The 25,669-nt window shown below is 42.1% G+C and overlaps 1 protein-coding gene across 1 annotated transcript in view; it reads right to left on the bottom strand.

Annotated features, from left to right (window-relative positions):
- Positions 1 to 3,991: 3,991 nt before the first annotated feature.
- notch2 (notch receptor 2) overlaps positions 3,992 to 25,669 on the bottom strand; it is a 93,752-nt gene continuing 72,074 nt past the window's right edge. Inside the window, 19 exon segments of the mRNA XM_037535693.1 lie at positions 3,992 to 7,237; positions 7,239 to 8,596; positions 8,845 to 8,942; positions 9,527 to 9,674; positions 10,705 to 11,027; positions 11,663 to 11,816; positions 12,955 to 13,045; positions 13,174 to 13,372; positions 15,184 to 15,326; positions 16,159 to 16,509; positions 17,130 to 17,671; positions 18,979 to 19,091; positions 20,433 to 20,675; positions 21,486 to 21,618; positions 22,042 to 22,226; positions 23,058 to 23,211; positions 23,561 to 23,762; positions 24,199 to 24,427; positions 24,900 to 25,052. Coding sequence (XP_037391590.1) covers positions 6,973 to 7,237; positions 7,239 to 8,596; positions 8,845 to 8,942; positions 9,527 to 9,674; positions 10,705 to 11,027; positions 11,663 to 11,816; positions 12,955 to 13,045; positions 13,174 to 13,372; positions 15,184 to 15,326; positions 16,159 to 16,509; positions 17,130 to 17,671; positions 18,979 to 19,091; positions 20,433 to 20,675; positions 21,486 to 21,618; positions 22,042 to 22,226; positions 23,058 to 23,211; positions 23,561 to 23,762; positions 24,199 to 24,427; positions 24,900 to 25,052 — 5,084 coding nt within the window. The 3' untranslated portion in view covers positions 3,992 to 6,972.

Raw genomic sequence — 25,669 nt, 5'->3', positions numbered from 1 at the left:
TGCATGGTGTTTCCCACTCATACAGTCCTATACAAAAGTTTTAGGCAGCCATAAAAATTGTTTTCCTTTACCAGTAAAAACAGTCACTATAACACACACATATACATATATATACATATATATATATAACACTACACTGCTCAAAAAAATAAAGGGAACACTCAAATAACATCTTAGATCTGAATGAATGAAATATTCTCATTGAAGACTTTGTTCTGTACAAAGTTGAATGTGCTGACAACAAAATCACACAAACATCATCAATGGAAATCAAATTTATTAACCAATGGAGGCCTGGATCTGGAGTCACACACACAATTAAAGTGGAAAAACACACGACAGGCTGATCCAACTTTGATGTAATGTCCTTAAAACAAGTCAAAATGAGGCTCAGTATTGTGTGTGGCCTCCACGTGCCTGTATGACCTCCCTACAACGCCTGGGCAGCTCCTGATGAGGTGGCGGATGGTCTCCTGAGGGATCTCCTCCCAGACCTGCACTACAGCATCCGCCAACTCCTGGACAGTCTGTGGTGCAACGTGACGTTGATGGATGGAGAGAGACATGATGTCCCAGATGTGCTCGATCGGATTCAGGTCTGGGGAACGGGCGGGCCAGTCCACAGCTTCAATGCCTTCATCTTGCAGGAACTGCTGACAAACTCCAGCCACGTGAGGTCTAGCATTGTCCTGCATTAGGAGGAACCCAGGGCCAACCGCACCAGCATATGGTCTCACAAGGGGTCTGAGGATCTCATCTCGGTACCTAATGGCAGACAGGCTACCTCTGGCGAGCACATGGAGGCTGTGCGGCCCTCCAAAGAAATGCCACCCCACATCATTACTGACCCACTGCCAAACCAGTCATGCTGACGGATGTTGCAGGCAGCAGATCGCTCTCCACGGCGTCTCCAGACTCTGTCACGTCTGCCACATGTGCTCAGTGTGAACCTGCTTTCATCTGTGAAGATCACAGGGCGCCAGTGGTGAATTTGCCAAACCTGGTGTTCTCTGGCAAATGCCAAGCGTCCTGCACGGTGTTGGGCTGTGAGCACAACCCCCCATCTGTGGACGTCGGGCCCTCATACCATCCTCATGGAGTAGGTTTCTAACCGTTTGTGCAGACACATGCACATTTGTGGCCTGCTGGAGGTCGTTTTGCAGGGCTCTGGCAGTGCTCCTCCTGTTCCTCCTTGCAAAAAGGCGGAGGTAGCAGTCCTGCTGCTGGGTTGTTGCCCTCCTACGGCCTCCTCCACGTCTCCTGGTGTACTGGCCTGTCTCCTGGTAGCACCTCCAGCCTCTGGACACTACGCTGACAGACACAGCAAACCTTCTTGCCACAGCTCACATTGATGTGCCATCCTGGATGAGCTGCACTACCTGAGCCACTTGTGTGGGTTGTAGAGTCCGTCTCCTGCTACCACGAGTGTGAAAGCACCACCAACATTCAAAAGTGACCAAAACATCAGCCAGAAAGCAGAAAGGTACTGTTCCATTTGCACAACAGCTGTGAAATTGATTGTCAGTGTTGCTTCCTAAGTGGACAGTTTGATTTCACAGAAGTTTGATTTACTTGGAGTTATGTTGTGTTGTTTAAGTGTTCCCTTTATTTACACTTGGCATTGCACATAGTAATCTTGGGCTTGCGTGCAGCTGCTCGGCCATAGAAACCCATTTCTTGAAGCTTCTGACACACAGCCTGTGTTGATGTTGCCTTCCAGAAGTAGTCCGGCACTCCAGAGTGTTAAGCTTCAGCCCTTGTTGGTCCCGCTCTGTGAGTTTGTGTTGTCTACTGAGTCCAATAATGAATGGGTTTATATGGAGCCTTTGAGCAAAATCATAGTTTATAAATGCTTAAACAGTTTTAATGTAAAAGAATGCAGTCATTTCCTGAACACAGAACAGCATAAAACACTTTAATACTGCTGTTATATTTTTAAGAGCTTTTAAACTTGTTATAGGAGTCTCATGTACGTTCATGACATCAGTAAGTGTGAACAGCCAATGAGCTGCTCTGCTCACCAACCAATCAGCACTCAGTAGCAGTAATGCCCGCCTTCTGCTGCCCAAAACCCGTTTGCTGTAGAAAAAAGGAAATACATGGGTCAGTTTTCTTCATTTTTTTGTGAAATTCTTCCTTCTACTTCCTAAAATTAAAGAAACATTCTGGGCAAATAATTAAAAACTATTTTAACTTTTCATTTTTAGCAGTTGAGCTCCATTCACTCCCATTCATCGAGGACAACCTGGCTCTGGTTGAGCTGCTGTTGCTCCAAGGTGCTTCCATTTATGGCACTTACGGTTGACTGGGGCAGATCTAGCAGGGCAGAAATTTCTGACTGGCAACCCATGGCAGTGTCATGTAACTGAGCTCTACAATTCATTCTACTGCCAATGTCTGTCCATGGAGATTTTATACACCTGTTAGAAGTGGGTGTGTTTTTGTTATGTAATGCCTGTGCACCTGTGGGTGGGGAAAGATAATACTAACCAATAATATTTCACCTCCCCTCCAACCACCTCCACCTATTATGAAGAGAAAATGCTCAGATAGCTCAGAGACCCTCCTCCAGAGCCCAACTGGGGACATCTTGTATAAATAAACATAATGCATGGCCACAACTTAAGGCATGGGAACAAGAAAATGAAGTTGTGGCCATGACTTACTAAGGCGTGATCTCATTCCTTTGCCTATGTCGTGGCAACGTTTTATTTTATTTTTATATGGAATGTCACCAGCAGGGCTCCGTACTGTTCACTTGGAAAATGTCTTATGATTTCCCATTCATGTGGAATTTTAATTAAATATTAGCCAAACTATGTCATTAAACGCAAAGGATATGCGCATATTAAATGTTATTTACTACATTAAATTAGTCCCTGAAAACGGAGGCACATAATAATAATGCATTATTTATCCCATAAGGAGAAATTCTGGAATCAGCCCATGGCTTCTACACAAAAAAGTGCATAATATATCCAATAAGGAGACATTTGGGACTTGAAGCTTGTGGCTTCTATATCCAAGTTGGGGTTAATGAGGTTCTAGACTCAAACACTACTACACGCTCAATAGAGAGACATTTGGAGTTTTGCATCTACAGACCACTTGATTAGTGTCTACAAGCCCAATAAGAGGACAGCAAATGAAATTTGGCCGACATTTAGTATGAAGGAAACACAACTATTACTGACTGGTGTAATGATCCTTTATGTAGTTCTACAGTGGATAAACATCTAAGAGGAAACATTTGAATTTCTTTTTACTTACATATTCAAATGTTCACTGCTATTCATTTACATTTATGGCATTTGGCTGAGGCTCTTATCCAGAGCGACTTACAATTTGATCATCTTTTTTTTTTACACAGGCAGGCCAAGGCGGTGTTAGGAGTCTTGCCCAAGGACTCTTATTGGTATAGTGTAGGGTGTTTGCCCAGGTGGGGGATTGAACCCCAGCCTACAGTGTAGAAGGCGGAGGTGTTACCCACTACACTAACCAACCATGTATTCACAATCAAATTCGCATGTCCTATTATTTTAATAAAACTGGCAGACCACATGTTCGCAAGGCTGAATTCAATTTTCTCCGATTTGTTCTCAGGCTCAAAAAATAGACATATTGAAAATGAATTGATATGAGGTATATATCGTTTCCTAAAGCCAACATACAAAATAAATATATCAAAAGGAAATATATGTCCATATTAACTTTGTGAAATATTTCCATGTTTGGCACGTGTAAATATGAAAAATGAAAGTTAAATATATTTAGAGCATATATTTTAAAATATCACACATAGTGCACGTTTTTAATACCAGTAAATACAGGTACGCATGTCGGAATATCTATAAATTTATGCACGTGTTGCTGTCCAGATAATTCAAGTACATTCTCTCTCTAATCCTTCATAAATACAATGTTTTATTATCATATTTAAAATCATAGGTCTGAATATGGTAAAGTGTCATAAAAACAGGACACAGTCGAATAGATCTGTAAAGCTTTGCCTTTATTGTGTTTGCCTTTATTTATCTCTAATGGCATCATTTGTGTGTTTGGTTTGTTTCTGCTAGACACGTTTTTGTTCTTTATTCACAAAAATTCCTTCTACGAACAACATAAAAAGGCTACATACTTCATATAGCAACAACAGGGTGTATATTAGGCGAACTGAGAAAGAGAAAAAGAACATGACGCAATGACAACCTATATACAGCACTTGTAAAAACAGCCTTGCATAACATTTAACACAGGAAAACATGCTGCTCTCCGAGCCTTGTTTTGACAGCACAAGGTCAGTTGATTAAAAAAAAAAGAAAAAAAAAAAAAAAGAAAGAAAACAAAGTAAGAAATACCATAAAACAACATAAGTGCCAAAAAGTAGGTACACATAAGATTGTGGCGTTCTATCTAAGAAAGGAGTTAGTGGATACTGCATATCGCCATCATAAACACAAGATCTTACATATAAACACTGGGAAACTGTGAGAACCTAATAAAATGTGACAGCTGAATAAAACTGGGGTGGTGGAGGGGGGAGGTCATGTGCTATAAAGATTTTGATAGAAAAAGAAACTTTTGGTTATAAAAGTCAGTCATTTGGTGTTCAGGCATGTGTAAAAAGGATCATGAGTGATTGTGATTGTACCAATCTGACTTATAAAGCTCTGCTTAAAAACAAAATAATAAAATAATATAATACAAAAAAATCTCAAGGCATAGTTTCTATATCACCAAACATTTCAAACAGGAGCATGTAAAGGCTGATTGTAATAATAATAATAATAAAAAAAAAGAAATAATAGATGATTTAAGATCATTTAAAACATGAAAAGACAACTTCAGAACCATACAGAAAAAGTATTATTATAAAACAACAGGAAAATATATGCATATGTATACTTATATATATAATCAGCAATGGTTATACTATTCTGTAAAAAGGCACTGGGAACAAACCTTTACTGTACCAAGAGTCTAAGATTGCCAACATTCATTCATTTCCTAATCTGCTTCTGTAACATTTCAGTGGCAACGGAATACTGTACTCCATAAATTAGCAGAAAGGCAGTGGAGGACACTAAGCTAAAGACTGAATGCATTCCTCCACCTTGGATTGCTCTAAGCACCACAGACACACCTAATATAAGAGGATCAACTAAAACAGGTCTTAAAAAGTGCAAGCTACCTTAGTCGTCTCGTTTTGTAACAGGATCCTATGATGTTTCTGCCTTTCGGATTGAGCTCGGCTACAAGAACTACACGCATCCAATGCTGATCCTTGCTCATCTTCCCCATTCGTCAGGATTTTAGGCCTGCTTTAAAGCCACAGTGTTGTCTGGACATGGTGCACCACTAATGTGAAATCGTATCTCATACGGAGAGAGGAACAGCATGTTTCAAACGCAAGGCAGTCGTTTTCCTAGAGTGAATCTGAGAACGTCAATGTGAGTAATCCATTTTCTCCATTACGTACCACAGTGAAATCACCCCAGAGGCTTTGAGGCATCGAGGTAACCAGAATGAAGCTCAGCACGGCAACTGTGAGTGGTCTAGTGCACAAGTGATATCAGCAGTAAGTAGGGCCCGATTTTATGGCCGGTACTGATTTTAGAGGACCAAAAAGAGCAATGACCAGTTGAGCATGCACGCACAACAGCGTGGACGTAACGTAAAAAGTTACACTACTACAGGGCAGTTGTAGCTCAGGGAAGACAGCTTGACCCACAAAAAAGGAATTAAATTAACAATGGTTACGAAGTACCTCCTTGGGATGTATGCTTTGGACACTTTGAAATAAAAAGAAATAAAAACAGTAATAAAAGAGAGGCTGCAGGTTAAGCCAGTTCAAATTTCCTTCAAAGTTTAAGAGCAGGTTGAAAAATCTGATTGAAATCTCCATCATAGTGAAATCTCCATCGTAGAGACAGACTCAAGTCCAGCTTCTTGTCTTTAATCATTGTCCACTAGTGATACAGCCTCCCCGGGCGGCTGAGGTGATTTAGGATTTCCTCGATAGCCGGTCTGTCATTTGTGATCTGTAAGTATTTTAAAAAGCTCTCTGTTTCGACAGTCTGAGTCTCATATTTTGGTATTGCTAATTCTGACTGACATCAAGCAGATTTTTGGGGTCACTGAGGGTCGATGATTTGTGGATGGGGTCGAGTATCCATAGCTGGGAGCAGGGGAGGGGTACAGGTTGCATACAAACGCCACAGTCAACCGTGTGCATAGTGTAAAATTAACATAAAGGCAGTAAGAGACAGAGAAGACTGCCATTAAGACCAAGTCACTCCTTTAGATACGACCCAATCACTGCATAGCTCAGCGGTTCCCAGTCCTGGTCCTGGAGCACCGTTCTCCTTTTGGTGTTCACCCTGCTTTAAAATAACTGATTCAACTAGCCAGCTCATTAACAACACCTTCCTCAGTGGATGTGGGTCCATTCTCAATCCAGTGGCTCCAACATGCCTAGCTCAACTCATTAAGGGCTTGATAATTAGTTGAGGAACCGCATATATTGCATTGGGCTCTAGATACAGACAAAATATATTGCAATTACATTGCTTAAGACTGTGATCGTGATGTCCCAAACAATATGCAATACTGTGCAAAGTTCTTAGGCATCTGAGAATATCAGGTTTAAAAAACTACTAAAGTTGGAAATGTTTTCTGCTCAGAAAAACACCAACACAAGAATACAAATAATTAATAATTAATACAGTAAGTAGTGGTTTCGTATGTCGATGGATGTCGATGTTCCTCTAATCATTTTCAACTGGTTTTGAACAATTAGCCTAGGTGCTTGCACAGTATCGTATTAAGATGAACTTGGCAGACCACTAATGATGATTAAAGACTGGACACTCCCTACAGATGTATGATTTGTAAGAGAGCTCACTTCTACACTGTAGCCCTGTACATAAATGTATTGTGCAGATTTAGTAGAGGGGCAGGGGATCCTGGAAACTATGCTAGAGTGAGAAAAACAATCAAAACAAATGTGCAGAGCAGTGGTGCTCCAGGACCAGGGCTGGAGCCCACTTGACGTATTTGATCCACCAGGCTGAGCCGAGCGGATACAGGCAGACTGTGGTGAACAGTTCTACGCGTAGACGCTGCTGCAGGACTGCGCTGGCTGCTGCTGCTGCTGCGCTGCCTGCGGTGCCTGTGCCTGCAGCAGTGGTGCTTGTTCAGGAATGTGTGTGCGGTGGGGGTGTGGCAGTGTGTGTGGGTTTGCAAGCGGAGTGGGGCTGGTGGTGACGTCGGACCAGTCCGAGTTGGAGTGAGGGGAGGAAGAGGACCATGGGTCCGGAGATTCAGGTGAAGGGGTGAGGTAGGGGTGCTCACTGGCTGGCTGAGCAGGATGACCTGGCGTACCTTCAGAGCTTTGAGTGGCGTAGCTGTGCTGGGAGGGTGGCGTTGGGTATTTATCCACAGGGCTCTGCAGCTGCTGGTAGGGCGTCACCTGCTGCCGCACCTGGGCTTCTGCCAGGCTGTGAGCATGCGGGAGGGCGTGGCCATGAGTGTGGCTGTGGGCGTGGCCATGCCCATGGGGCAGTGAATGCTGCATGCTGTGCTGTAGACTCACCTCCGGCATGGGGTACATCATGCCCTGGCTGCAGAGCATGTGTGCAGCCTGCTGGCTGTGACTCTGACCCTGGCTTTGCCCCGAAGCCTGCAATTGTAGCGCCCCCTGCTGCTGGCCAGGCTTCAGGATGCCTGCCTGGCTTCCTCCAGCAGCCATCATCTGGAAGGTCACGATGGGTGGGAGCTGCTCTCGACTCATGGTGACGTTCATGGGCGTGAGCATGCTAGAGCCGTGGTGCTGCTGCAAGCCAGCATGCCCTGGCGCCATCTGGTGGGGAAGCATGTGACTGAACATGTGACCACTGTAGCTGTGCTTGGCCACGCCCACCCAGCTCTGTTGCTGCCCCAGCATGTGGCTAACAGGTGGCAACAGGGGACGAGTTGAAGGGCTGGCCATCAGTGGGGGCGAATTAGCGGCATTGGAACCCCCTGCAGCATCCACAGTGTAGGAATGTGGGGACTCCAAGGAATCCACCGGAGACATCGTCACTGAACTCTCTGAAAGACCACTCGTGCCACCTGCTGCTTTGGTGCCATTAGTGCTAGCAGTTGCAGTGGCTGATGCTACAGAACCTCCAGCAGTGGCCATACCAGGGGCTTCACCTCCTGCGGGTTTCTTCCTCCGCTTGGCCTTCATGTCTTTGAGGTCTTTAACTCCGCCTCCACCAGCACTAGCCCCACCCATTTTTGCACCACCACGACGGTTCTTCTTGCCCTGTGGTCCTGGTCGCATGCCAATAAACCCGGTTCCATTGCTGCCGCAGACCATGGAGGGGTGGCCGCCTCCACCATTGCCCATGTGGTTGGGTCCAGAGTGGGGGCTGTGCACCAGGTTATATTGGTCAAGCAGGCGGACGATATCATGGTGCATGCGTTCCTGGGCTGTGTCTCGCGGTAGCCGGTCCAGGTGGTCAGTGATGTCTCGGTTAGAGTAGTGGTCTAGAAGGACCTGAGCTGCCTCGAAACTGCCTTCCCTTGCTGCCAGGAACAACGGTGTCTCCTCCTGCAGAAGAAAATCAGATTAATCCCTTAAAATCTAGGCTTATTACTCAGCACATTACAGTGATTTACCATGGTTAAGTATAGAACTTTAGTTAACAGAATGCACAATATAATATGTAATACAATAAATCCAATAAAAATATTTTTCAAATATTATTAACAGTCATGATAAACAATTCTTCCTCCTAGCAATGTTCTTTACGTCAAAAACTCTTAATAATTCATTTAAATATCAACCAGGCCACTCACCTTGTTGTCTTGCATATCTCGATTGGCTCCGTTCTTCAGCAACACTAGCGTGGCCTCCACATTATTGACAGCAGCAGCCCAGTGTAAAGCAGATTTACCTAGATAGATGGATAGAAGACAGAGGAGTGGGAAAACAGCAAAGGAAAGCAGAGTATGCACAATAGCAGCAGAATATCAGTGCAATGTACAGATGATTGTCAAAAATCTAATTTGTTTTTTACAGGAGTCTCTACAACTGTTCTTTTACATGACAATCATTAATAAATCTAGGGCTTTTCTCTTTATCTATGGAATGTGACAGCGAAATATGGCTAACTTGAGTGAATCTACTCAAATTTACTCAAACCTGTCTGTTATTATGAAAATACATACAACCTACATGCATAATCTACAACATACACTCAAATCCATCTCAATAATTATTAAACATAAAAAAACACCTTTCAATGTTACTGTATTAATGTATATATATGAACCAGTCTACTGAATTAGTTCACAATGCAGTCTCACAGTAAAAAAAAAATGTAACAAAAACATAATTAAGGTATAGTTTCACTCAAAGTAAAAAGATTTGAATCTACTGTCCAAGTCAGGTAATAGTACGAAATGCATTTTCAACTCTGACTTTGAACCAATATAGTAGAATGAGCCATATATAAGCATGCAATTTGACATGTCTCACCATGGTCGTCCACAGCATTGACATCGGCATGACAGTGCACCAGCTCCTCCACCATGCCCTCCACAGCCAATCTGGCTGCCAGTATAAGGGGAGTGGTACCATCATTCATCCTGGCATCCAGCTCCGTGGCCCGATTACGGATCAGGATCTGAGAGCAAAAAAGGATGGAAAAAGTGAGTTTGTTGGAGGGGGGGGGGGGGGGGGGTTTACTACACTGCTGTTAAGTCTGCAAAGGCAGTTGTTTTGTTTGTGGTTGGTGTAGTGAGTAACACCTCTTCCTTCTACGCTGTAGATGAGGGTTCAATCCCCACCTGGGTAACCACTCTACACTATACAAACAAGAGTCCTTGGGAAAGACTCCTAACACTACCTTCGCCTACCTGTGTAAAATGATAAGAGCATCTGCCAAATGCTGCAAATATCTCATAAATCATGGGTATTGATGTCAAGGCCCCAGATAAGAAAAGTTAGCTTAAGGAGCCACTGGCTCCTAAAAGAACAAAAAAAAAAAAAAAAAAAAAAAAAAAAAAAAAAAAAAAATCAGGCGCCAATGTTTTTTTTTTTTTAAGTGCCAAACAATAATATGCAAAATAAGTTTTTTTTAACACACTTCAGATCAGCTCTATTATTGAAGTATCTCTACCTTTTCATCCAAGATTTAGGAGGTGAATTTGGCGAAGGGTAGTTCTTCATGTAGGCTGTGCTGAATTTCATTTTAAGCTTTGAATTCTTTTCTCTGCTGTTTCTTTGCAAAGAATGAGACACTGCTTAACTGGGGTTGAGCATTTTTAGAACTGGTGTGTAATCATACATTCATACCAGAATTTCTCTACATAAATGTCTCGTCCGTTAATTATGCAGGCCATGTGCGAAGGATCTTATGACTACTTTTGGAACAAAATCTTTTCTCTAGTTTGTCCATTTTCAGTTTTTGACATAATTTCAAAGCACCCGTCGTCCTTTACATAATGTGTAAAGTTCACGATGAACGGACCAACAGAAGTGACCCAAAATGATTTGGAAAAAAAGCCTGTTTCCACTGACTTACATTAAAATTAGGGTAAATTTTTCCTTGTCTTGTTACGTTCTCATTTTCTAAATATATATAGCGTTATGTGTCCTGTATCTACAATGTAGCTACCGCTGTTCAGTAGAGGAGCTCTCTGGTGGCTTCTCACCTGGAACACTCCCTGTGCGTCTGCAGCCACCGCAGCGTGGAGAGGAGTGCGGCCCATGTTGTCATGAGCATTGGGGTCAGCCCCAGCATCCAGCAGCCTCTTGGCAGCATCAGCACGGGCATAGCGGGCAGCCAGGTGGAGGGCGGTTTCACCCGTGCGGTCAGTCTGGGCATTAAGCGTAGCACCCTGGGTGATGAGGTCAGTGATGATGTTGGTTCCAGGTTCATCCACGCCACTCTCCTCCTCATCATCGACTAAAACACTGCCACATTCAGGACTTCCACCATTCCGCAGGGACGCCAGCATGAGTGGGGTGAAGCCATCTGAGAGTGAGTGACAGAAAGAGAAAGATGGAAAGAAATTAAGAGAGCCAGACACAAAGAAAGACAGTCAGAAGAAAGCATATTACTAACATCAGAACTGCTGAACAAACACAAACAGCTCTTTGTAACTTCTTCTTTCTTCATAGACCTTGGAGCCCATTCTGTCTCCTATTTCAAATTTCTTTCTTATGTTTTCTTCAGCACACAGTTCTCTAAATAAAAAAATAGACTGCCATATACTGTTGCATTCACTTGAATAAATGTGAACAATGGCAAAAAAACAGCAAAAAAAATCTATATAGACATTAAAGAGCTACACTGATATTTTCTTCACATTTTCCCACATAATTTAATGGCTGAGATGTAAACAAAGTAATTATTTTAGAGAAATAAACTCTTCAGATGTCTGGTTTCTATCACCAGCACTGTAACCAATTCAGACTGTTTGTCTAAAATCAAATTTCACGTCAAACCACTCTGAATGACTTTAGCATTACAACTTATTACACAAGAATGTAAGAAAAAAAGAAAAAAAATCAGTGGATTTAACCTCCAGCACTGGCAGACGCTGAAAAAAAAGAAAGCAGTTACATTCAGGCTTAAAGAAAGCGTTCATGTTGATGCCGTGTCAATACCTGGCCCTTTTACATTCACGTCCAGACAGTCCATGTCTACATCTGCTTGGGGCGGGGTCAGTGTGATGTCAGCAGCTTTACGGTGCTGTAGAGTCCATTCCCGACGATCCACTCCAGCATCCACTCCTACTGGCAACAAGGGCTTATCCTCCAGCTGAGAGAGTGAGAAGGAGAAATAAATGAAAACAGAACGAGAACAGAGAGCGAAGGAAAGTAACAACTAAGTATTACTACCATCACATTTTAAAATATTGATTATGACTGCATGTATTTCTGCATTCTTTGAAGAAAATCAGGTATCTCAAAAACGGACTTTTCATGAGAAAGAAAAGTGCTTTTTTACAGTAGGTTTATGTAAATGTGTAATGTAACGGCAAATTTATGTAAATTTCATCTACATATTTTATCCATTTAATGAGCTGCACTTACCATATTTGAGCACTTTGTAGTTCTACAGTTACAGACTGTAGTCCATCTGTTTCTCTGATACTTTGTTACCCCCTTTTACCCCGTTCTTCAGTGGTCAGGACCCCCATGGACCCTCACAGAGCAGGTATTATTTGGTTGGTGTACCATTCTCAGTAGTGACACTGACATGGTGGTGGCATGTTAGTGCGTGTTGTGTTGGTACAAGTGGATCAGACACAGCAGTGCTGCTGGAGTTTTTAAACACTCACTGTCCACTCACTGTCCACTCTATTAGACACTCCTACCTCATCAGTCCACCTTGTAGATGTAAAGTCAGAGACGACAGCTCATCTGATGCTGCACAGTCTGTGTTGGTCGTCCTCTAGTCCTACAGCAGTGGTCACAGGATGCTGCCCACAGGACGCTGTTGGCTGGATATTTTTGGCTCTCAGTCCAGCAGAAATACTAAGGTGTTTAAAAACTCCAGCAGCACTGCTGTGTCTGATCCACTTGCACCAGCGCAACACACACTAACACACCACCACAATGTCAGTGTTACTGCAGTGCTAAGAATGATCCACCACCCAAAAAGTACCTGCTCTGTGGTAGTCCTGACGACTGAACAGCAGGGTGAAAGGGGGCAAAGCATGCAGTGAAACAGATGAACTACAGTCTGTAACTGCAGATCTTCAAAGTTCTCCTATGGGGTAAGTGGAATGGATAAAATGGACAATGAGAGTAGATTCAAGAAGGTGTGCTAAATGAAGTGGCTGGTCAGTGTGTGTATATATGAGTCTGGTAAAAAATGTATACCTGCCTGGCCTAACAAAAGCATCAGAGAGTATGTATGGGTGTGTGCAGGTGTAGATGTGTGTATCTCTCACCCGTGGCTTCTTGGGCACATGTTCTTCCTCTGGCCAATGATGACCAACGCTGCCATCCATCATCCCACTATCCTGTGGCTTTTGCAAGTTTCTAAGAGTGAGTGAGACAGAGAGATATGGATTGACATTGAGTCATCAAGTAAAATCTTTTCTGTTACTAATTTAAAGCACATATTAAAAGTTGTGGAATCTCCCAAAACGTAGCAGTCTCTGACTCACTTCAAGCCGAAGTCATCCTGACCAACCGGCTCACGCCGTTTACTGTCCTTCTTGGCCAGGAAGCCATCGGGCAGCCAAAGGATGCCATGCTTGCGTTTGGCAACCAGAACACCCAACACTAAGATCAGCAGGATGATGCCTGCTGCCACAGCAACCAGATAGAGAAGAGGCTTCTCAGGCACAGATATGACTGGATCGCCTGGAAGAGATAGAAGAAATAATGTATTTTGATAAAAGATGAACATACAAAGAGAGAGTGGAAAAACAAAAACAAACAGATCGAAGGAGGGAAATTTATTTTTGCCAGATTAAGCAGAGAGTGTTCTTCTAGGTCAGGAGTTCCCAACCTTTACCACCTCAAGGCCCCTCATTTGTCTCTAAAAAGCATGAAGGCCCACAATAAGACAAGACAAAAACACAGCTTTTTTGCTTATAGATGTCATTTTTCTGAAATTTTAATATGCAACATGCATCAGTAAACTTGAATTATCAACCAACGCTAGAACTCAGTGGAATGTTTCTACAACCCAGGCAGAAAAGGCAGAAAGCTGGCTTCTGTTTTCAGAGGCTTCATATTAATGTTGTTTATCGTTTGGAAACATTTCATAGTTCTTTTATATTGTTAAGCCAATTCTTTTATGTTTTTATGACAAAGTGCCGTCTCAGGCCCAGTATGGACCACTGACAATGCGTCAGTACGGCCTAAGGACCACCAGAGTGTGTTTCAAGGCCCAGTGGTTGAGAAACCCTGTTCTAGTTTTAGTTTAGATTTATGATAATTTCATATTGCTTTACTGGCATGTTACTTTAGGTTTACATATTTTACACACACACACACACACACACACACACACACACACACACACACACACACACACACACACACACATACATACATATATATGGGTCATTCCACTAGAATGGTTCAAATTGGACTTTGACATTTTCAAATTTTTTGCTTAAATGTATCATTGATATGTAGACCTCACAGTCAAACATGTAACGGGGCTGAGTGTGAAGGGGTTGTGATTTTTGCACAAAAAGGCCGCTGCTCTACATGCTGTATACCAGAGAGAGAGCACATGGCATGCATGAGATTCAGAATTAGCATATAGTTTTGAAATAAAAAAAACTTTTTTTATAAGTAATAGTTTTCTATCTTTTTTTCATGTGACGGTGTTGAGTCACTGAGTTTGGCGACCACAATATCACAAGATAAATGACCAAAATTAAATAAAAGAAGGAAGCCACTTGCCTGTCTTTGCTGTCCTGTTGTCCAAAAGACTTGAGTGATGTCACTTCTTGATGTATATGGATCATATGGATCATACCATTGTTTTTGTGGGGGAGATTCATTTGTGTTACGGGGTTGAGGGGTTACTTAGGTACAGAACTAAATAATGTGATTTTAATAAATAATTATCAAATTAATTTTGAAAAATAATATCACAAACAATTAAACACAGACAGTTGTTTAGGTTGACATCAAAATATATGGACTTTTTTATAGTTGTATTTGGTATATTCTAAGTATACTTTCGTTGAAGGCCATGAGGGACATGACAAAATAGGTGGTGTCAGCAAAAATAAATAAATAAACAAAGTTCTCATTAAAAAAATAAAATAAAATAAAAAAATACACTGTATTAAAGGAGATATTTTAATGTATGTGTAAAGCTGTTAAAATATAGATTTTTGTGACCCAGTAGATAAAATACACCTAAAGAGGAGATGAGGACTCAAAATGTGCCATTTCCATGGAATGACCCACATATATATATATATAGTGACATTTTATTGTTAGCTTAAATAAAATATAAGCAATCATGTTACAGACATGTTATGGATGTCATCGTCATTTTATTGATTACATTTTTAATTCCTTCTGTTGTTCACCTCTGCTTGTTATTAGCTACATTCTAATGTGTGACAGTTGCATTATATATAAAGGTGTCATTAGCTAGATATAAAGAGTTGTAGCAATGAACAGACTTTTTTGTCCTGACTTACTCTGCACAGCTAAGATGGGATACGGCAGCTCTGCTTTGAGATACTCTGCAGCGAGGAATGAAGCAGCCAGGTCCGCACTGGACAAGCAATCACTAGAGCTCTGCGCACACTGTCGATTATCTATCACCAGATATACCTTCGACCTGGGAAAGAAGACAAAACATGAGTCAAATTCATACAGCATGACTCTGCAACCAAATCACAGCTGTAACGTTGTTCCCTCTTGTTCTTTTTCTTTTATACATTTAAAAAACATCCAGATACATCTAGACAAGGCCTAAGAGAAACATGCAAGAGTGCCCTAAAATGCAGACAGGGATTTATTTCGGTCACACCACAGGATTTTTTTTAAGATACGTTCACATTACCAGCCTCATTTCTCAAATCAGATTTTTTGCTGAAATTCAATCTATTTTACATGATCTTTCATACTTGTTTAGATAAAAGATTCAAACCTGTCATTAATGTGATGAACCGGCGCCATGAAATGACCCCCATGCGCACATCCTACTCAGTAACGTCACGTGACTGAATCACTGCACAAACTAACGAGCAGAACGAGCTTCACTGAGAAGACCATTAACTCTGATCAGCTCTCAGCTTCATTATTAGAGCCAGACGAAGGAGAAAAAGGTGAGATGAGCTGCTTTTCCACCATTTACAGGCTTTAACTTCTGTTTAGCACTGTTGCCATGGTAACGCTGAATGATGGCGCACGCACAGCGGAAAAAAAAAGCATATGAATTCTGATCTGTGCATCACGTTAAGGTCGCACGACCACAAATCAGATACATATCCAATCTAGGACCACATATGAAAGTGACTCAGGTCGGATTTAAAAAGATCAGATTTGTCTCCACACAGCCCTGAAAACACCAGATCCGAGTCACATTAGGGCAAAAAATCCGATTTGCTCCACTTCAACCTGGTAATGTGAACGTAGCCTTTATGACATCAAGAAACTGGTAAGCTTACCCAATAACCTCCTTCTCCAGCTCCCGCTTGCCCCGCCTTTTCATGGCGTCAGAGCCGGTGTTCGTGTAGTCTTGATCGGCACCATAATAAGGATAGACCATCGGCTTCTGCTGGTCGTCAAATTTGACCTGAAGGTTGGTGTGCAGGAGCATCCCCAGTGAGCGCAGGAAACCCTTCAGATCCCCCAGCAGTTCACTGGGCTGCAGCAGCACCACGATGACCAGCGTCCCGTCGGCTAACTGCGGAGGAGTGTCCTTCGAACAGTCCAAACCATCCCAGCCACATTCCTCTGTGTTACAGCCCTGGTTACAGTGATTATTCTGAAAGTGATCCAGACAGTACCTATCATATCTGTGGGGAGAGGGGGAGGAAGAGGGAGGGAGAGAGAGAGAGAGAGAGAGAGAGAGAGAGAGTGTTAAATGCTGTGAATGAGCACATTTACGGTTTACATTTTAAGACTTACTAGCAGTCAAAATTAGACCATTTAATAAGTAACAACAAATAATGAAAAATTAAAAGCCAGTTAACAATCATATGATACTGAAACTCTGCACTGAATTTTTAGAAAACATCCCATATGTATTGGGTTCATTGTAAAGGGTTCAAATTATTTTCCTAGAAAATCAACAGAACAAATCATTTGACCACTTGACCAGGTGAAATTTTACCAATGCTGCTTCTTGATAACCTGAGTAGTTATTTTCTAGACTAGGGTTCTATTGCTACACATAGCAGGTCTCACAAGACACAACCCATCACAATATTTTGTTTTTCTGTAGCTTGATTACAACCAGTGCCACTAAAATAAAAATACGAATCCTTTAATATCTGTACTGTAGTTTTTTCCCCTATGTATTGTTGTTTATATATCCATCGTTATTATATATAACATGTGTTATATATTATAACACTATTATATCACAATCATGCAGGCAATTTACACATTACCCTCATCTGGCTGAGGTACGTACTTGCAGACGCTGGGCGTGGATGAAGATCCTTTCTGGCACTCAAAGCTGTCAAAGAGACACCCTGGGTTGTCACACTCCGGATCACAGTGGCCATTATGGAAAAGGTCCCAGCAGGGCACTGAGGCCGTGCAGTTCTCCCAAGGCCGGCGCCAGTGCAGCGTACAGTCGCCCCCGTCCCACTCACACTCCGGAATCTTACACTGGGGGTCACACACCCTGTCGCCCGCCCGCTCCTCACACTCCACATATGGGCAGGAGGGGCTGAGTGTAAATATGACATTCTGGCACTGCTCCCCGCTGTAGCCCGCAGGACAATGGCAGGCGAAGGCAGACAGCTTGTGGGGGTCTTTAATGCACATGCCTCCATTTCGGCACTGGCAGGATGATGGGTCTGTGAGGATTTCGCAGCGTGTGCCTTTAAAGCCTGGTGGACACTGGCACTGTGGGTACCCAGATGACTCGTGGCATTGCCCGCCATTCTGACAGCGCAGGTTGGCACATGTGTAGCCCTCGATGTCGCCGCAGTTAAAGCCAGTGTAGCCCTGTGAGAGAAACAGAGAACCCGTCAGACACGCTACACGGCAGCTCCACGGAAATGGAGGAACGTGTAGCTAGGCCTGGACACTAAGTGAGTGACTAGTAAGCACTCCTCTAACCTGTGCAAACCTACTCGTCAATCAGGTGTGCTAATACGCCCCTGAAGAAGCGTGACCTGCTTCTTAAGCACAAGACATCACACTCCATGTTTAAAAAGGCGTCATCAATGCCCTCTAAAAGCTGGGGTTACACTGCACGACTTTGACCCCGATTCTCAGTCTGGTTGAGTCTGTGCTGGTTGGCTGTAGTCTGCAGACTTGAGGTCAGTAAGAGTCAACAGTTGGAGAGACAGTCAAGTACTGTGGGAGAGGCGCAGTCTCCGATTTTTAGCCTCCCATGAGTGTAAACTAGTGTAAACTGATCATCGACTTAATCTGAACCGACTACTGCCACAACCAATGAAAACTGAAAGCACGAAAGAAGAAAACACAGCAAGTAAAAGTTACTCACATGTGGAGCGAAGCTTTTCAATGAGCCGAGCTTAAGGCATGATCAAGTTTATGTACATTTAAAACTTTAAAAAATACCAATATGATCACTTTTAAATCCATGAGCCTCATTTAAACTTTCAATTATTTGTGTCTCCTAGTAATGGGAGAAAGCAACAGTTCTTTTGAGTTATCATTTTTGAGTTCCCACCCAAAAAAATCTGGAAAAACCAGCCAGTCATAGTGAGACGCCCAGTCATTTTATAATCTGTTAAGACTTTAAAAGTGATGCAGAGAACCCAAGGCTTAACACAGCAAACTTGCTGAGTGTTTGGAGGTGGTGGTTTGTTGATATCAGCTTGGTGGAATTACAAAATGTAGCTGCTTAACAGGAGAATCACGTCACTCCATCACACAGCAGCACAACAGTTGGGAGTGTGAGGGTTTGAACTTGGAGATAGATCTCTTTAAAAAAAAAAAAAAGGCATACCTGAGCTGGCCCTCTCCTTTTAGTGCAGGCGTGAAGAAATGGAGAGAATGCGTAGCGGTTAGAGAAGCAGCTGCTTTAACCATTAAGAGACACTTAGGCATGCTTTCTTTATAGAGCACAAAGAGAAGCAGGGGAAAAAAGAAGTTTGTGATTTCTTACACTGACAGAAAAACTTCTCTCGCTAATGTTAAATAGACACAGCATAGAAATGAGCCATGATTAGTCCCAGAGCAGATGTGCACAGCAGTTAAAAAAGACAAAAGAATATGAAAAAGAAAGTAAAAGTACACAATAAAAAAGCAGAAAGAGGACATGCAAGCTGCAGCAGACTTACAGGGAGACAGGTGCAGCTGTATCCATGGACTGAGCTCATGTTCATGGAGCATTTTCCTCCGTGGTGGCAGGGCTTCGACTGACACAGGTCCACCATTGACTCACAGTGATGACCTGAAAGACACAACACAACATCAGAACACAGCACAGTTAACACAGCACACACCTACCACCATCTAACACAGATAATATAGCTTTCACATGTACACCAGTCCAGAATACATCTGTAACACCGTATTCATTTAACTACCACAGCTCCATTAGTGAAAACGCTGTAATTAAGCTCTGATTAATATATATAGTTTGGTGAAACGGGAATTGGGAATTTCTTCACTTAAATGCACTCAACCAGCCAAGACACCTGAAGTTTGTTTCTTTTGAACCATAATACTAGCAGAAATTATGCTCCATTATCCTTTCATACATGACATTGTAGACAGTGTTTCTGAGCTAGCGTGTTCTCTCAGTGTTACATGGAGTAACGAAATGTGATTTTACAGGGTTATATTAACTTCCATGCCCGCTGGTGCTTGGTTATGTAACCGAAGTTCAGAGGACAGTTTATAGGCAGGGCAAAAGTCATTAATATTTTGACAGAAAATTATAGAAAAACAAGAAATACAGTCTTTTACATATGATATAATGCAACCAGGGACATTAAATCATTAAATGGCTTCGATGTGAACAAAATCATTCAGAGTGGTTTGGTTTAAAATGGGTCTTTCCAGGGAAATTTACAGAGGCAATTTGATCCCTATTGTAGTACTAGGAGCCAGACATCTGTATGTTTACAAATATCCTAATTTTATCTGCTATCCAAAATAAAACTGGTGGTGTCAAAAACACTACTTGCTACCCTGCTTGCCAGTTTATGAGGAGGGATAGCTACTTCAGACAGTCTGTAAGCCTAACCCTAACCCTAACGACTAACAGTGATATGCACGGTGGCCAACCAGGACTGTAAGCTCTGAGTTTCGCTGACCACCAACTCAAACAACACGAAACGCAGGCAGGGCAGAGAGGTACATGCAGGGTGTTATAAGGAAAAAATTGTACCAAAAATGTTATTTTATCATTATCAGTGTGACATGTAAAACCTTATGACACACATATAAGTTCATTTTGAATAGCAGATAAAGTGGTGATATTTGTAGTATGTAGGATTTATGTAGCAATAGACATAATACATGTTTGGCTCCTAGAACTATAATGGTGAGCAATTCTGACTCTAGAAAAGTGCATTTCACACCAAACTACTCTGAATGACTTTGTTTACATCAAAATCGTTGAATAATTAAGTCAATCTGGTCCCCTTGAACTATCAAGCTAAACATCTTATTGCATATGTGCACAGGCCAGGAAGAGGGACAAGGGAAAAGATGACTTGAAAAGCGATAGTAATAAAATGATGTGGCTCAGTGTTTAATCACTGTAAGCAAATGAAACAAAGCTCACCTGTGTAACTGAGGCGACAGCGGCACTGATAGTTATTCGCCAGCTGGACGCAGTCGATGCTGCCCAGAGCATTGCAGGGGGCAGAGAGACATTCATTGATGTCACCTTCACAGTGATCACCGGTGAATCCAGGTAGACACACACAAGTGTAACGGCCAATACCGTCCACACAGCGTCCACCATTCAGACAGCGCGGGCCAAACTCGGGAGAGCACTCATCCACGTTCACCTCGCACTGAAGGCCTGGGCGGAAACAGAGAGAGAGGAACGTAGCTGTAGTTTACTCTGTAGCTCAGCCAAGCAGATCTGAACAGTTGCAACAAACAGTTTTAAAATGTAGTTCATTCATGAGCTGTTTTTCCCTTTTGCCTGTGGTTTAATAAGATTTCAGTACCTTATTATTGCTGAGTTTATGCAGTGCATATTCTTTAACGTACTGCACAGCATCGCACAGGAAAATGTCAAGGTCCATGTGCTGCATCTCTGATTGCCAACTAAATGACAACCTGAATTATTGCCGACTATTTTTAACTGCCAGTGTTACTGATAATGTCGATTAGTTGTTGCAGCCCTAATTGGCAGGAAGCTCTAAAAACTTCACGCATTTTAGATGAACAGAGATGCAGACGACTCCATAATTATTTAAGAAGTTTAATTTAATAACATCTAGAATGCTTCAATTCTGAAACGCTGTGAAATCATTTAATAACGTAGTGCCTCATTCTACATACCGTCCTAAGTTTTTTCTTAAATTTGTTCTTGAGAAAGGCCCTAAGAAAAATTCTACGTCAGATTCATGACGTGCTCCTGAAACGCAGAACACACCTTTGTGCTCTTGTGTGTGTACATTCTGTTCTTACCTAAGAACAAATCCCTAATAAGAAAACATCTTGGTAAAAACTGCGTAAGTGGGTATTTAAGAATGGCTGGTGAATGGGGCACATGATTCTCAACCCCCATCCTTTTACACAACTTGCTACTGACAAAAAAAAAAAAACCTGTCAAGAAGACAGCACCTTCACACTTTTCACCAGAGTCCCCTGGTGGTCTTACCTTTGGTGCCAGGAGGGCAGGAGCAGGAGAAGCGGTTGACCAGATTGATGCAGGTGCCTCCGTGTCGACAGGGGTTAGACTGACACTCATTAACATCGTACTCACAGTTCACTCCCTGATAACCTTGCTTACACTAAGAGGAATAAGGAGAAAGAGAAGAAAAGACAGAGATGATGAAAGGCATTATAGATACAGACACTGATAAAGGAAAATATTACAGGGATAAAACTGTCTGTACTTTATTGATATTGGGGTTTCTAATTTTCATACATTTCCCACTTGTCGCTAGACCTGGACAAATTAATGGAAATTGTCTTTACATACTAAATACCATGTCCATACAGCCATACAGAAAATTTGTCATTCCAATCTAAGATGTATTTATTCTTATGGAAACTGGTATTTTATGGAAATGGTATTTTAAAGTTCCACTGTACTGTATTTCTTATCTCATTAAAGCTGTAAACTAACAATAACTGAGTACTCTACTGTCGTATGGGAGTTTTTATACATCCAAGGGGTTTGCTAATGTTAAACAGCTGTAAATAGCTCTCACCCGGCAGCCGTAGCCACCCTGGTAATCCATGCAGGTTCCTCCATTTCTACAGGGACTTGGCAAGCACTCATCGATTTCCTTCTCACAGTAGCTGCCCCACCAGCCCACCTGACACATACACTTGTGCGTGCTGTCTGTATCTACACAGTGGCCGCCGTTTTGACACACTCGCTCCACTGGCACACCTGAAACACACACAAACACACAGTTATATTAAAGTTACACGTGTACAAACATGTATGCACACAAGTGTTTTATATATGTACAGATGATTTATAGAGCGAGAACATCAGAATGTGGGTCTTGAATGGTGAAATTCACTGGCGGATAAAAGGGTATGGACGTGAAAATTGGGGTTTGTTGGAAAGTAAAGATGCTTGGAGGAGAAGGCACGCTGGAAAGTAATGGGGTTTGCAGGCGATTAAGGGTATATGTGAATAATAGAGTATGCTGCATAGTAATTGGGTTTTGAGGAGAATTATGGGGTACCCTGAAGATTACAAGGCTTTGTTAGTGAACACTGGGGTTTGCTGGAGAATGGTGTGGTTTATTTGGGAGATTTGTTGGAGAACGGTGTGATTTGTTGGTGGGTTTGTTACTGAGTAATGGGCTTTTTTGGAGAGTAAGGGTGGGGGCCGTTGGTGAATGGTAGGGTGTGTTGGAGAACAATGGAGTTTGCCGAAGTGTAATGGGATTTGTTGAAGTATAACATGGTTTGTTGGACAGTAATGTGGTGTGTTCAAGTTTAAAGGAACTTGTCGGAACACAATGCATTTTTGGAGAGTAATGGGGTTTGTCTGTGAATAGGACTGTTTGTTGTAAAGTAAGGGTTTTTCCTGAATGGCAGGGATTACTGAAGTGTAACAGCGTTTCCGGAAGTGTTATAGAGTTTGTTGGAGAGTAATGTAGTTTGTCATGGGGTTTGTGGAAGCGTCATGGCATTTGTTGGGTGGGATTTTGTCAATGAATTGTGGGATGTGTTGGAGAGCAATGGGGTTTTTATTGAAGCAGTTCACCTTTACTGATGGCAGCACTCTGGCAGGACATGTTGGGAATATCACAGTAGAGTCCGGTCCAGCCTTGGAGGCATCTGCAACGCCATGTGGTCTCCTGCTGGACACACTTACCTCCGTTCTTGCACTGCACGTTTCTGCAGAGATCCGTCAGAGACTACAACATACAAAAACATCACATCAGCTCTTCAGGGGGAAATTCATCACCTCTAACTGGAGAAATGGATCAAGTTGATAATTTCAGATGTCAATCAGAACTCTCAGATCACTCTAAAACTGCAGGGCACTACTGAGCAACTTGCCATCACTGATTTTTGGGATAAACACCGAAAATATTCAATATACATATACAGAGTTTGTGTACATGGTAAGTAAGATGGGAAGAGAGTGGAAATGAATACTCATATGTGATATACAGATTTGAGTGCAAAAGTGTGTCTGTGTGTGCAAAGCCACCTAGCATTTGTGCTTGCGTGTGTGGACACTCGTTGCAGTAAGGTGTGTACCTGACAGTTCTGGCCAGTGTACTCTATGGGGCAGGTGCAATGGTAGGTGCCCAAGCCGTCTGTGCAGGTGCCTCCATTCTTGCAGGGCTGTGATTCACACTCATTAATCTCATACTGACAGAATTGGCCAGTGAAACCGGGTTGGCAACGACATGAAAAGTGGTTAACACCATCCACACAGGTCCCATTATTTAGACAGGAGCTGCACAGAAAGAGAGAGTAAGAAAGAAAGATCAATGGCTATAATCAACAGTTGTGGTCAGTTTTAAATTGTAATCATGTAATACCTTTCTTCCAAGAATACCTTCTAATTAGGCATAATAATTGGCTAAAATGCTAATAATTAATTAATTACTGCACAGGTTTACTAACGTACCAAATCAAAATACTATTTTTGAATTGTGGAGAAAATAGAGGGCTTATTCTGGTGTAATATACCAAACAGTTTATCATCAATATAAAATATTAAATAATTAAGTACAGAGTACAATAAAATGTAACAAAATGTTGGCATAAACCTTTTTTTTGGCTCTTGTTTGGCTCTTATTTTCCTCAAGCTCGAAAATTAGTGAATAGCTTTCAACTAAAGTACAACTACAAATTCACTACTAAGCAAAGACATCTCAAGAGGCGCTTACGTCTCTGTGCATTCGGGAATGTTGCGTTCACAGTTGATGCCATTGAAGCCGGGCGGACACTGGCAGGTATAGCTGTTGACGTAATCGGTGCAGGTTCCTCCATGCCTGCAGGGGGAGCTTTCGCACTCGTTCACCTCCTGCTCACATCGCTCTCCATAAAAACCCGGCCTGCACTCGCACGAAAATCGACCCACCTTATCTACGCATGAACCGCCATTTATGCAGGGGTCTGAAAATACAGAGAGGATAATATATTCATCTAAATGCATAAATACATCACAGAGCATTGCTAATGTCCCTACAGTGAGTAATAAAGTGGTTGCTGCATTATGTCCACAAATTCATATTAGTTTTAAAAGCTTGCATTGTTGGTTTATGTTTCCTTTGCACTGTTACATCAACATATATCTACTGCCATATGAACTAAAGATCGCACCGATCTGATAAATAGTATCGGTATCGGGTCGATATTTGTCAGTGAGGCTGCATTTGCCAGCTTTTATGTCACGTGACATAACGCTGATGCCAAAGCTTGACAGTCAGGCTAGTTAAACAAAAGTGAGCATATTTTGAGGCCCTTGACTGAGTTTTGCTTTACCACGTACCATGAAGGCTTTACAAATGCTTATGTAGGTTTAAGTCACTGACTGAAGTCAGTGATCACTATTCTGTGTGTCTGCATGTTACAGAGGTGAACTCACTGGAGCTGCAGTCGTCAATGTTGGTTTGGCAGTTCACGCCGCTGTACCCAGCCTGGCACTCGCACACATAGCTGCCCTGCCTATTCACACAACGAGCTCCGTTCTGACACGGACTCTTCCGGCATTCATCTACATCCTCTGTACACTGGGCGCCTGCACACAAATGAAAGTGTATGCTTAGAAAATCTGTCTCAATGTGCAGACGTGTGTTCTCTGTACAGGATGTACGCCATTTGACCCTTTTGCATATAACTCTGTATGTGTGTGTGTGTGTGTGTATGTATCTGTGTGTGTGTATATATGTGTGTGTGTGTGTGTGTGTGTGTGTGTGTATATATGTCTCCATTTTATAGTTTTTTGCTGTAATTTCAAAATGCCTGTTGCCCTTTACATTGTGTGTAAATTTCACGATGAATGGACCAAAAGAAACGGCCCAAAATTACTTGTAAAAAAACCTGGTTCCTTTGATTCACATTAAAAATCAAGCATAATTTTTCCTTTGCCTGTAACGTTACCATTTTGGAGATATGAGGTTTTGTTCCAACAGCAGTGATATACATATATACCTCCAAAATAGTTACTTTACAGGAAAGTGCAAAAATGTTCCATGGAAAGAGATTTTGGTGCATTTTTACTGGTCCATTCATCATTAATCATTTCACACAATGTAAAGAATGTAAATAATAGCTGCTGTGACAAAACTGCAAACAATGTTGATACATGGGACACACTATTACACATAGGTACATATATATAAAATACATATGGGA

The sequence above is a fragment of the Pygocentrus nattereri genome, chromosome 28 (genome assembly GCF_015220715.1).
Source record: "Pygocentrus nattereri isolate fPygNat1 chromosome 28, fPygNat1.pri, whole genome shotgun sequence".
NCBI classification, from domain to species: domain Eukaryota; kingdom Metazoa; phylum Chordata; class Actinopteri; order Characiformes; family Serrasalmidae; genus Pygocentrus; species Pygocentrus nattereri.
The sequence above is the reverse complement of the archived record's forward strand: the minus strand, read 5'-3'. Positions and strand labels throughout refer to the sequence as shown.